This window comes from Telmatherina bonti (genome assembly GCF_933228915.1).
Source record: "Telmatherina bonti genome assembly, chromosome: 16".
NCBI classification, from domain to species: Eukaryota; Metazoa; Chordata; class Actinopteri; order Atheriniformes; family Telmatherinidae; genus Telmatherina; species Telmatherina bonti.
The window spans coordinates 9,936,202-9,950,368 of NC_136614.1; the positions used below are offsets into that span (position 1 = coordinate 9,936,202).

The 14,167-nt window shown below is 40.2% G+C and overlaps 1 protein-coding gene across 2 annotated transcripts in view; it reads right to left on the reverse strand.

Annotated features, from left to right (window-relative positions):
* Positions 1-13,670, reverse strand: part of vash2 (vasohibin 2) — a 31,967-nt gene extending 18,297 nt beyond the window's left edge. The window contains exons 1-2 of one of the 2 annotated variants that reach the window (XM_079255542.1): positions 13,521-13,670; positions 11,509-11,949 (exon numbers count right to left, since the gene is read on the reverse strand). In XM_079255542.1, coding sequence (XP_079111668.1) covers positions 11,509-11,829 — 321 coding nt within the window. In that variant the 5' untranslated portion in view covers positions 11,830-11,949; positions 13,521-13,670. Of the gene's footprint in view, positions 1-11,508; positions 11,950-13,050; positions 13,185-13,520 lie in introns of those variants that run through there. The other variant, XM_079255543.1, reaches the window with a different exon arrangement.
* Between the last annotated feature and the right edge of the window lie 497 nt (positions 13,671-14,167).

The following is a 14,167-nucleotide window of genomic DNA, read 5'->3' on the forward strand; positions in this document are numbered from 1 at the left end:
GCCACAGCGGCACCTTTCTACAGGGTGACAAGATTACATAAGGAAGGATGGTGGGTGGTAAAAGCACACTTCTAAACAAAAAAAACATATTCAGAGAGTTACAGCATGAAGACAATACATGGGGGGGGGGGGGTCTCCCGGCACAACTGAGTGAGGTTGCAGCCGACCGACGGGTCCATCCAACTCGCTAACTGTAAGTGAAAGTCATGACTGTACAGCGGGCGTTTGGAAGGGAAATATGGACGACAAATAAAACTCTAGAACATCAATTCTTTAAAGAAATTAAGGCTCTGGTGATATACTTTAGTCCCAATTTGGTTTGATTCCGATTTTTTTGGTGTTGATTCGATTTAAGTTGTGATTCTTCAATATTGCTGAGTTTTGTAGACTAAAAACAAAGAAAAAATATGTGCAAAACTTTTCTAGTAGTTATTTTTCTTGATTTCAATGAGGACAAAACAACTCAGTAGCCAGACCATCATTCTGCTGCTTTAACGCCCAGGAAGACAAGCAAAAAGATCAATTAAAAAAAACAATTGATTTTTTTTTTTTTTTTAATGGATTTTTTAAATAAAAAAAAATCATTTTAAAATTGTGAAGCAAAAAATCCTGATTTTTTTTTTTTTTCTTCAATTTGATTTCCCAATCCTGAAGGAACACTTTACAAACAATAATAATAAAAAAAAATACTATTGAATAAATTAAAATGAAATAATTAATTAGTATAAAATAATTAAACTACAGATTAATTTACATTTTATTTTAAAAAATGTAAAAGTAACATTATGAATACAAGAAAACAATGCAGAAAAACCTGCCGTAAACCAGTAGAATATCAAAACAAAACCTCCTTATGGCCGCAGCATCGTGTCACCTGATTGGCTACCAGGATCATGTGACACAGAAGGAATACCCTGTTGTTGGGCTGCGTGTGCTATTTTACTGCCTAAAACTCTAAAAGTGAAAACAAATGACACGTTTTGTCTCCGCAGATTGGTATCTACATACTGAAAAGTATTTATTCTGATAGTTTGACTGGCTGATACTGAAGTATCAATACGGCCATCTGATCAATAAACCAATCACCACACGATGCTTTTCCATCTAATGAAATGTTTTCTCGTGAATCAACGTAACGATGTTTGGATAAGAGAGTAGAATACAGGATTAACAGCTAAAGCAAGAAGGAGAAATAACAGAAGAAGAAACCGTTGCATGAACGCCTCTCTGGCCCAGAACAAGCGGCATGTTCCACTCAAACCAGTCCACTAACAAACAGCCACACTGGTAAGAGTGGCATGCCGGGAGGATGCTAACTCACTGCTGGTTTTGCAGCTGTTTCACCTCAACTGGAACCATTTCAGCAGTCAGATGCAGGCCAACAGTGAGTCAGACTGCAACACAAACCAACACTTCCTCTGACACTCACACACAACATGAGCTAAATGTGTGTGTGTGTGTGTGTGTGTGTGCACGTCTGAAGGGTGAAGCATAGCACAAGACCTATCATTTCCTGTGGATTTTTTTGTTCGGTTTATTTGTGGCACGAAGGGAGGAGCGTGGACAAAGACGGAGCCGTTTATCTCACAACTTTCTGCTTTTTCACCAAAAACAAGAAATGCAGAAAAACTGAGATGAAATTTCTATTTGTTCTGAAATTATTCCAGTAATTCTTATTAATGTGTGTCACCAGTTTGTACTGTAATAATTCAACCACTTCTTATAGAAAACCAAAAGAAATTTGTTTCCTTTTAGACCTTCTAAACGCAGCAGAGGAACAATATAAAACCTGTCATTAAAAGGAGGTTTTATTCCATAAATCATCAGCTGGTTCTAACAGAGACATTTTTAGGTTTCCATCAACAGGAAGTGAAACCGAGTCATGCAGACACAATGATGGTTATCTCACTGCCATCATGTGAAGAGCCGTGGACGTGACAAACCCTCAGTCTGACACAGAAGTGAAAGAGTAAAAATAAATACATGGTTGTGTTTTCATCAGCTGCTTTTACATTTCTACATGTTTAAGTTGCTTTAAGGGACATAAAATTGTCTCTTTAAAGCTCTGCAGTGAGCAGCTTCTAGCTTTAGTTCATCCTTTAGCTTTAGATCACACCCAGCCCCGACGCAGCTGGTGACAAGTTCGCTTACGAGAAACAGAAACGTCTCTTCCAACCAAACGGAGGAGAAAATATCCCAAGTTTAATCGTTTAGTCGTAGAAACTGGTGGTTTCATCGATACGAAAAGCTTCACAAGACAGCAAAATTCTACCAGATGCCATTTATAAACAGACTGTTTGCTTTAAAACAAACAAACATGTTTATCAGAGGGAGAAACTGGTCCCAACTGGTCTCTACTGGTCCCAACTGGTCTCTACTGGTCCCAACTGGTCTCTACTGGGTGTCGGACCAGTTAACGGGCATCCAAACCCGGATCCAGTCTGACAGCAGCTTTTTCTGACACACAGTCTCTAAAAGGAAAAGTGAAATCTTTACTTCAGGGTGATGCATAGGATGCATCTGCTGACACACACACACACACACACACAGAAAGCTGCTCACTGCTGGGCCAGGAAGTCAAACCAGAAGTTCCCTCCTGTAGTACCATCTCGTCTCTTCTGAGCACACACACACACACACACACACACACACACACACACACACACACACACACACACACACACACACACACACACACACACACACACACACACACACACACAGTGTACATTTCTCTACGATGAAGCTACACACTTGTTCACCCCAGCAGTCAGTGTGTGTGTGTGTGTGTGTGAGCGCTGAACCCTGTCCTGGTTAGGCGACTGTGTGAAATCAAACCAGTAGAACCGACTGAAGGTGGAGATTTTAACGTATGTGTGAACGTGACATCATGCAGAGTTGTGTTAGAACGACGTAGTTGGCAGGAAAACACCGCAGTGTGAACAGAGACGTGGCCAGAGAGTTGTGTTCTGCAGCTTCTCACTTCCCATTAAGAGTCCTAAACCCCAGTTTAGACTGGTAATCCGTCTCTGCTTCCTGTTTTTATCTTTTCCCGTCCTTCTGCTCCTCTTCCTTCTCATCATCCCAAACCTTTTTCTATTCTCACCCCTTATCTCCCCCCTTTCCTGTGTCAGTCCCTCTTCCTCATCACTCACAACTTCCCCTCTGAGCCTCCAGCTCAACATAGATGTGTGTGTGTGTGTGTGTGTGTGTGTGTGTGTGTGTGTGTGTGTGCAGTGATCATGCATCATGCATGCAGCACATCTTAAACATTTTCCTCTACATGACAGAGTGAAGACAAACTGCTCTACTTGCTCCGTTCTGGTTCTCTGCAGCGGAAAAGTCCAGAACACAAACTGAGAGGATGCTGGAAAGGGATGTAAAAGTTTCATACAGAAGTAAAAGCTCATTTAGTAAATAACATAGTAAACAACATCTCATTTAAACCCTTTAGTGGTCAGACTGACCCGGCGGGAGACACAGGAGACAAAGGGACTGAAGCCAGCGACCCAGACGGACGACATATGTTGGCGTGGACGTCGTGACCTTCCTGTTGGGGAATTTTGCATTGTTTGGAGGAAATGGGGGATGGGTGGAGGGGGTTTATTGGAGGGAGAAAAGGACTAAATGAAAGTTAAAAGAACCAAAACGAAACACAGAAGAAGTAAAAAGAAGTTGCTTAAAGAAGAGAGATGGATATTTGAAAGCTGACAGCAGACCAGTAAGGTCATCTCAGGTCCTGGTCCAAACATATTCTGGACCCAGCAGCTGCTAGTATATGCTCCCCCATCTGGAGTCAAAACGCCTCCCTGTCGGGATCCGGAGAGACCAGTTGTCTGGTCTGAATGCAAAGATCCCTCATCACAGTGTCCAGCTGAGACACGGACACATCAGCAGCTCTACTGATGCTTCTGCAACGTCTCTCATACGTCCAGCCATTAAAACACACGTTTTACAGTCACCTGCAGCGTGTCTATACTGGAATTAATCACAAGTAGTTGTTAAGAAGCTCTGCTATAAAACAGATGTGTTGCTGCCGTCAGACTGGATACGTTACATGAAGCTTTTTTAAATTCAGAATTAAATAATTTGGAATTAACTTATTCTCCTACAAGTTTACATGGAAATAATAATTCCAAATGAAGGTTTACATGAAACACTTAATTCCTCTTTAGAGCGGCGGGTTGGGAAGCGTTCTGATTGGACAGGGGGTGAACGTGATGTCTGACGTCTAGCTTCTCGTCTTTTCAGTCGTAACTTGTAAAAACTACATAATTAGTACCAGTTTCGCCGCTATTTTTTATCATAAATGTGAAGTAGCAGCTCAACACGAGCATACTACTTCACTTTCTGCAGCAACTGAGAAGGAGAAGAAAGATAGACCACCGAACACGGGAGGCAAAACAACGTCATTGGGACAGGACGAGGTAACGAGCATGCTCAGAACGACTAGAATTAACTTAGAGCGGAACGAAGGTTTACATGACAGAGGAATTAAATAGTTTGGAATTAAAATGTGAATAAACCAGACACTTCCATCGGAGTTAAGTTTAATTCCAGATAGAAAATGAAGTGTTTACATGGTTGTTTTTCATCAGTTTAAAGCAGAATTAACTTTTATTTGGAATTAATGAGGAATAAAAACTCGGACAAAAAGGTGTCCATGTCCACCTCTTAATGTTCCCTCAGTCCAGCTGAAATGTGTTCAGACGGAGCCAAAAGCCGTCCTCTCATCACCTGACTACCAAGGACACGTCAGGTACTGTACGGCTGAAACTTTGTGCTGAGAGCAAATAAATGTACAATCTACTGCATCAGTCATCAAAGCTTCCTGGTACATTTCATTTCTGCTGCTTTTAAAAGCAGGAAATGAGTTGTGAGACGGAGTAGCAGTGTTACGGTGTATTGTGGAAATGGGGGGGGGGGGGGGGCTATATAAGTTTTCAGACATGATGTGTGAAGATGTAAATATTGTTTATGAAAGAACATGATTGAAATAAACATTGAAAATAAAATAAAATTACTGTCCAACAGCTCATTGTTTCCTTTACTGCAGCTTGGAGTAAATATTACTGAGGTGACAAGACACAATAGATGTCTGTCTTCTATTACCTTCCAAGCATGTTTGCTCTGCGGGCATTAAAGATTAAAGATAACTAAGCAGGACGGAGAGGGGAGAGGGAAAGATCACATTTCCCTGCTGTGCAGATATCTTTAGGGTGGGACATCCCCGGGATTGCCTTTCTCTGTACGTCTCTGTTCAAGTATTTCCACAGAAATACCTGAAGTACTTCGGTGCAGACAACAGTATTTACACTCTAGCAACACGCTTCTGCTGCAGGACTACAGTAATCACATGAAAACACTTTCCTGTCCGTCAGTCTCAGCCTCAGAGACATCTGTCTGCACTAATCCATGTTGGTAAGTTCCCACCAAGCGTCAGCATCCAGTCTGAAGCGTGCATTGTTTGGACTGGACACGTGGGAATGCAGCAGGATGGACTTAATCTGGAATCTCAGACATTTCAGGCTGAATTTATTAAAATGTAGTTTTAATAAATCGCTGAGTTTTTCCTGCAGTAAATGTCTGGTTTGCATTTAATCTGTTCACTCCATGAAATCACAAAATATCTGTACAGCGAGTAAAACCTGCCATGGTTCAGTAGTGAGACACAACATGCTTCAGTTGATGGGAGGTCAGTAAGAGGAGCAGTGAGCCACATATAGAGACAGAAGACTGAAGGTATTAGTTGGTTTTTTTGGCGTAAATGTCCAGAGGGAGGGTTGGGTTGTGTGCTTGCGTGGGTAACGCGCCTGTGTGGTTTGTAAGTGTGAAACTGTTTTTTATTTTTATGTTGTTAAGCACTTTGATATGTTTTTGTATGAAAACAAATAAAGTTTGATTTGATTTGAATGCCTCTACATGCGTTAGGAAACAAGAAGCCGAAACCTCGAGATTGTTGTGTTGCTTAAATCAACACAGTGCAACTTTCTGTCCATAAAACCATGTGCTTCTTTTAAGCTTCGTTAGCTTTTACCTCTACGGCGCTGCATCATTTAACAGCTTGAGTTTCTCTTTACGCACCATGTAACACGCTAGCAACAGGATAACAGCACCGGCCGCTTTGAACGCGCACCATGACTGATAGGGGTGGAAAAATCTAATCAAATATCGGGATTTCTTTCTTTTACAATTTTAAAATAGTTTTTTTTTTGTTAAATTTTTTTTTAATGAATAAAAATAATCCATTATAAATTTTTGGCCATTTTTTTTTATTGATCTTTTTACTTGTCTTATTGGGCGTTATAGCAGCTGAATGATGGTCTGGCGACCTTGTTGTTTTTTCCTAACTGAAATCAAGAAAAATGACAAGCAAAAAAAAAGTTTTGTTGATTTAAAAAAAAAAAATAAAATAAAATAAAAAAAAAAATCAGCAATATCAAAGAATTGTAAGAATCGCAATTTAAATTGAATCAACATCCAAAAAAAATTGGAATCAAATCGGGACAACAACATAACGTCACTGCCCTAATAACTGATTTATCAAAGAAATGCAAAAAAGACATTACCAGAACATTCAAGGAAAAGAAAAAGGTCGACTTTAGACTGACTTTTACTCAGAAAGTAGAGCTGTCCCGACCCCACTTTTCCCACTTACGATACCAATACCACAGGTTAGGTATCAGCTGATACCAGATATTGATATTTAGCTGTCTTTTGAACCAAACGTTATGCATACTGACAGGATAATTAGTTTTATTCTTGGTTTATTTTTAGATGTCTGTTTTGTCAAACCTCACTTCTAAAAAAAAAAAAAAAAAAAAAAAAAAAAAACCTTTAGAGGTTAATAAAAAAAAATGTCATTGAAACATTTTAAACATTGATGGAGAAAAACAAACATTTCTTGTCAAACTTTTCAGTCCATGGGTCCAATTTTAAAAAAAAAAAAAAGCCCTCTTTGCTCTGATTAAAAAAAACAAAGAAAACAAATCAGGAGTATAAAGCAAACAACTGCACATTTGGATGCACTCTGATCCAATCCGATCCACGTTTTTTAACCAATATCGGCCAGATATCCGATGCTGGTATCGGATCGGGACAGCCCTATCAGAGCGCTCAGAGTGGAGGCAGGATGTAAGATGGAAGCTGAATTAGCCGCGGTTAAGGAACGCCTCACTGAGAAAATCTGCCACACCTCAGCGATTCTTTCACTGGTATTTTATACTCTCTGGGCTTCAGTTTGTGGAAGCAAGTGTGATGTGAAATGTGAAATGCTGATAATTTCAGCTGCATTATGCCACCAGTGTGACCGGAGTGTGTTGCTTTAGGCCACGTTGCCTGGGGTTGTCATACTGTCAAAAGCAGATGTTGTTTTGAAGTACATGGAAACTACGCTTGTGGACAAAAACTAAACACACTGTGGTGGCCATCAAGGAAACAGAGATGGCTCTTCTATATGAATATGTTTTATCTCTGGGAATATTATAGGAAGCTCCAGTTAGTCACGAGTTCACCGTTTCCCAGCTCAGACCAGAAATAGTTCGTAAATCATGTTATTTGTGTAAAACAATTTTTAAACATGTTTCTAATTCCTTTAAGCCTTTTCTTCTTAATGAAGTCTTGTGTGAAGGCAATTTAGCGAGTGCATCAACTGTTTTTGGGTAATGGTGAAGGTTTTGGGGATTTTTACCATTTTTATTAAACTTTTCATACTAACAATAAAAAAAAAGTATACATATGACCTGAAACCTGCTTCTGAGTCCATATTCTCATCTACAATACTGGACTGTACAGCTGCAGTGCAAATCTCAGAAGTCATAGTGAGCTTTGTTGTCCGTAAAAGCCCTTTCTGCGGTGCAGTTGGTATCCAGAGATTATCCACTACCCAGATTATGTTGGGGGGATTATTTGGCCGCTGTGCCAAGAGTTTTATTCTGTTAATAAGGGCACGGAGAATGGTCGCAGGCTCAGCCACAACAACAAACAGCTACACTGGACCGGCCTCCTTAATGGACCACATGTCACATTTTGAACGCAGCCAATGAGAGCTTTGTGTACATTCGGATTTATATCCCATCATTTTCTTCCTCATGTTTCAAACTGGTTTACCCTACAAATTTCTAATCATTACATTTCAAGCTGTATGTTTTCTTTAGGGATCACTTCTATCTCTGGAAAATCATATATATATATATATATATATATATATATATATATATACACACACACACACACATACACATATATATATATATATCACATATCTTCTTTATCCGTCTCCTTTGTTGTCCCTGCCTGAAGGCAGAGTTAGCCCATCTGGGTCTTGGTATCTGCAACAGTATCGGTGGTTCCCACCTGCATTTGCTATGTATAAAGAGCAGAGTCGGGTTGCATTTTAACAATACCGCAACAAAAAAAACCAACTGACTCTTAAGCTGTTAATAGAAACTACACACAGCTGTGCCACAGCCAAGTTTAGATGAAGCAAACAGCTTCATCTCTTTCTGAAAGAGCAACAAGCAAGCAGAATTTAATAACACACGGCGTGGGATACATGAAGGAAATTCAACTATAACTCCACTTTCAGTTGCCTAAACGTGTTAAAAGGTTCATTATTCAGTTTTTTAAAACGGATTTAGATCTAGTCATACAGATAGTCTGGATTTGCATCAGAAATAAAAAAGCGACCCCCATAAGCACGCTAGACCTGCGTCGACAACAAAACACAAGTCAGAAACCATAAAATCCAACTTCTTCTGTGCAGTTTTTCTCATGCTTGCATGTTTGTTTCTGTTCACATTCCTCCTGTTCCCACTTCCAACCAAAACAGAGTGTGAGAGTTTGGTGCTGCCAGCCAACCGGGTCACTAATGACCACATGGCCAGTTAGCCGAACCAAGCAGCGAGCACATTCCCTCCTACTGCCTCTGAAAAACAACAAACACTCGTGCAATCCACCAACATGTGGAATGGAGGGGGCTTCAGACACACCAGAGAAGGACAAAAATCCTGAGTGTGAAGCTGCTTCTAGCCTGAAGATGAAGAGTCACGGCCCTGGAAGATTCACATCATCAGGTTTATTCCTGCGGCACTCAGTAAAACACAGATGATCTTGTTATCAGCTCGTTTCAACTTAACTCGACTCGGTTTGGAGGGTTTTCCACTCGGCACTTGGCCCGTTTACTGGTTCTTTTCTGTAACTCCTCAGCCCAGGTTCTAAGCGAGCTGAGTCGGGTTGTGTGAGACGTCGCCTGATTGGCTGCTGTTGGTCAGGGGGTGTGGCCAATCAGAGGTCAGGGTCATCACTGGAAGAGTGACTCCAACTCGCAGGTTGTTTCTGTGACAAGCAAACGTCTGTTCCGTAGTCCAACTCTGAGGTGGAGACGTTTCTTTGGTTGCGGAGGAAAGGATACAGAGGGAACCAGATGGAGCGACACGAAATGAAAGAAATCTATCAAGAGCTTTCCGACTCAATGTCTACGGCTAGCGACGGAATTTCCAGCAGCGTCGAGAGAAGCTGAAAAAGCTCAGAAGGGACTATCGGCAGGTCAAGGACCACCATGGTTGGAGTGGATCAAACAGACGAGACTGGAAGTGGTTCCAACAGATGGAGACGATTTATGGTCAGCGACCGGCGAGCCGAAGACCAAGTCGCAGATTGACTCTAGGTCCTGTGTTGGTATAGAGCTTGTCGTGCACAACACTGTAACGAAACAGGACCAAGCTGAGACGAGTTGAGTTGAGACGAGCTGATAGGAATGGAAAAGAAGCAGAGGAGATAGTAGTCAGAGTTCTGTTGCTCCCAAAGACTGAAAGGGATGCATGTCAGAGAGAACATGCAACACTGAAATGAAATTAGCTTAAAGGGAAGCAGCGTGACGTTTTCTGTGTCGCTTTAGCACCATGTTATTTTTATTGTTTCCATTATGTTTTTTTATTCTTATTACATTTTGTACCCGAATTCTAGTTCACCTTCTTGGTTATTATTATTATTATTATTATTATTATTATTATTATTATTATCCATTCATATCATGAGACATTAAAGTTAGATGGCATCAAGCAAAGGTTAAGAGGTTAAAACCAGCAAATGTTCAATATTTATGCTTGCTATTTGTCATATTAATAGTTGAATTAAGTATGAGTATGCTGTTTATCTTTGTTTACAGATAGAAATAATGAACCAGAAACCTGAACATGAAAAAGTAAATATTCTGGTTTTAAGTGAAAGGTTTTGTTTTGGATTGTGCACAGTGGAACTAGAATCACACAGAGAACATCCTCTGCTGTGTTGCAATATTTCTACACGGCAGTCAGAGGTCAGGATCGGCTGGGCGACACACCCCTGGCGAGCAGTTTCAGCGTAAAACACACTCAGTCGCTGGATATTCAAGTCATTTTCTACTCGACCGCCGTTTCACTTTCTTTGTTCATTTCAATGTTTCTTTTATGGAGACACACATGCAACACTCTCTGTGGTAGTCAGAGCTACCAGGGTCACGCCGACAAAGCCAAAAACCTGATTTAAACACAACCTGACGGCCACGGTGGCCCAATTTAGAACGCTTGTTGTCATGGAAACGTGATGCAGTTGTGTGCCTGTACACCTGGGAGAGTGTCTTAGTGAAACGGAGTGTGACACCAGGTTGACATTATCACCCAAGCCACATAACTGTAAACACAAGCGCACACACTTAAAACACTCAACACGAGACACTTTGACTCAAATTACACTGTTAGATAAGAGACTTCAATCTAAATAAGACCTGATTAAATTAAAACAAGAAAACTAGGTTGACTTAATAAGTCTGGAAGATAGTACAAGCAGACACGGCTGCAAAAAAAAAAAAGAGACAAAATCAAACTAAACTAGCCTTAAGAAGATAAACTGGAACAGAACTATTGTATAGAGACTCCCTTACAGCGAGTGGCAACAATAATCTGTCCAGTTAGAGCACAACGTAACCAGCATTGGTTTCAGTCTTTGGATTCCTTCGTAGTGAAGCATCCACAGTGAGCCCCACAGGGCTTTACAGAGAAGCCCTTCATAAAGCGCCCTTTAACACAGACCATACTAGATGAATGCCGAACATCTTGCTGCTGTCATGTGATCACACACCGTGTCCAGTTGTGTTGCTTTTTTTTTTTTTTTTTTTAACGCTCTTATACTTTAAACTCTTTGTTTTTTTCATTTCACCCATATTTTCCAAGACTATAAACTTCTTGGTCTCGGTCATGTAGATGTCAGAGTGCTAGAAAGTAAATGTTTGCTTTAGAATTATAGAAAAAGAAAAAGCAACACGTGGCAAAAGACGCCAGCAAGAAGGTGAAGCCGGACTCCAACTATCTACCAAAGAACCAAAATAACAACCAGAATTCCAAAAAAAAAGTAGGAGTGCGTGTCAGAGTACTGCAGGATAATGTGTGTAAGCGGTCGCACAGGTTTGGAAACTCCTGATACCTTTGTAGCAGTGCATAACAACAACTCTGAGAATCACAGATGGCTTACTTTGGGAAGGTATGCTGTGTTTCGTATCCTGTCCACCATCTCCTGTCCCTCTGGGTGGACAACAGCCACATGGGACCACATCCTCTCCCACGTGACACTCTCAATGGGAAAGCCATTCCGATTAACGTAGAAAAGAACCCCTCCGTCCTTCTCCTCTTCCTCCTCGGGGGATTGGGAGCTGTTGTTGGGATGGGACGCGGAGGACTCCTCCTGAGTGCTGCAGCGGAGGAGGCAGTGTGAGCTGGTACTCTTGGACCGGCCATGCCTGCTCAGCTTGGCTGGGGACGTGCCAGTCCGACTTGGGGAGTTGGGTCCAGTCATTGATCCCCGAATGGGCCAGAAGGAGGAGGAATGGTTACGGCAGGCAATCCCCCTCCAGCTACAAGAGCTTCCCCTGGTTAGTTAATCCTGGGTAGTACATGTTGATATGCAGGGACAGACCTGTCCAGAGGGGAAAACAAAAGAAGAAAACAAACTCAAACTTAGGAGAAGAAATATGGCACCTCAAACAGGCTTGCAATTTCTGTAAACCCTTTAACAATAAGGCGACAACATTATGTAACATCTTCTGCTGCAAAAACATACAGCAGCACATTTATTTTGTTCATTTTCCATTTAGCAACTAAATGACTATCCTACTGCTGGGTATAAAGCCCTGATAAAATGCTTTAAGGGGCTGAACGTGGATAGTTTTATGGAGAAATAATAGGTCTAAATTCACTAATAATGCAACTCTTAGTTTATGAACATACTTAATCTTATTCATGTCATAAAATGAATGTTAAGCAGGTAGTCCAGAGGGATAGGAATACAGTTATATAAAAAACAAAGCTTTAAGAGGGGTTGGGGTTCCATAAAATGGAGTAAACACTAGGGGTGGGAAAATCGGGGAAAAAAAAAAAAAAAAGAAAGAAAAAAAAAATATCGAAAATTGGGATTTTTTTTTTTGCTTCACAATTTTAAAATCTTTTTTTTCCTTTTTTTTGTTAATAAATAAAAATAATCCATGATAAAATTTCTGTCATCTTTATTGTTTTTATGGATTTTTTTACTTGTCTTCTTGGGCAGTACAGCAGGAGAATGATGTTCTGTCTACGGTGTTTTTTTCCTACATGAAATCAAGAAAAATGATGTGCAAAAGAAAAAAGTCTAATACATTTATTTAGTTTTTAGTCTACAAAAATCAGCAATACTGTAGAATTGTGAGAATCGCAATTTATACCAACACCCAAAAAAATCGGAATGGAATCGAATTGGGACAAAAGCATATCGTCACAGCCCTAATAAACACACAAACTAGCATCTTATCAGCAGAAAAATTATATATATATATATATATATATATATATATATATATATATATATATATATATATATATATATATATATATATATATATGAGATATATATATAAGATAAATTGTATTTATAACTAACTAGCTGGTAAAGCAACAGAGCAAATGCAAAGTAATACAAAAAAGGTTTTTTTTCCCGTTCAGATGTAACCGCTGTACCATGCCAACCATTATTAATGCAACATACCGTGTTTTCCAGCAGCGCTCTGGTCTCAGATAAACCACAGATCTCCTGGTTTAAAAGCTATTTCACTAAAAACACACTGAGAGACGAGGTGGGTCCCATTCATAAGAATGTCCACCACAGCCTGGAAAGTCTTGTTGTGGTCCGAGGCTTTGTAACTTCAACCCTTCTTGAATGTGTGAAGTTGACGGTCGCTGCGTTGGGCTTCCATTAAGGTACTTTTCAAAATAAACTCGTATGTTTTCTATTATGTCTTCTTAAGCAAGGAAAACAACTGAAACGTTGCTGCATTTACACGTGTCAACTAAATTTTCTTTTTAATAGTTTTATTATTTTATTTAAAGGGGTGTAAACTTTTCTAAGCCATAACTAAACGAGATTGGATTTCGTGGTGATGTTTTAGTTTGAAAGTCTTATCCGGAAGTTGCCGACACCGCTTCGTTCTGCTAGCACCGTTGCCTCTCCTGATTTACCTCTCCTGTACATTCCTCTCGGTCTGCAGCCTCCAAGGCGCCTCGGTATCATCCGAGTCTTTATAAAAATCCATCTTCATCGTGATAAAAAGCCATTTTCATCCCCCCGCATGATTAAATCACCGGGGATGAGGCGACCGTCCTGGCGGATACCTGGTGCTCTCCTGCCTCTCGCTTTTCTTGCTCGTCGTATAGCGGCAGTCGCCGATGCTAAACGCCTTCTCATTGGTCAAATTAACAAAGAGGGGCGGGTTTTATAGTCTTTTCTTCCAAATTTGGAGCCGATTGTGCTCCCTGATTGGTTGGTTTTGATGGCCAACAAGTGATAAATCTGCAACAAATGAGTCCCCCTCATCAGCTTCTCTTCATTACAACTGTTGATATAGAAAATTATCAAATGTTTAGCATTTTAATACCTGCCTGTTAGAATAGACTAAAAGATAAGTTGAAAGATAAAATAAATTGATTAGATTATTTAATTCCTCTAAGTAATAAGAAACAAACAACAAACACAATGATAATGTTTACACTAAGTTTACACAGTTTACACAGCCACACCAGCTTGGCACCTCTTTGTCATGATGATTACCAGCCTTGTAACATTGTCTTGTGAGATTGCATCCCATTCCTGAACCATGACTTTGTCA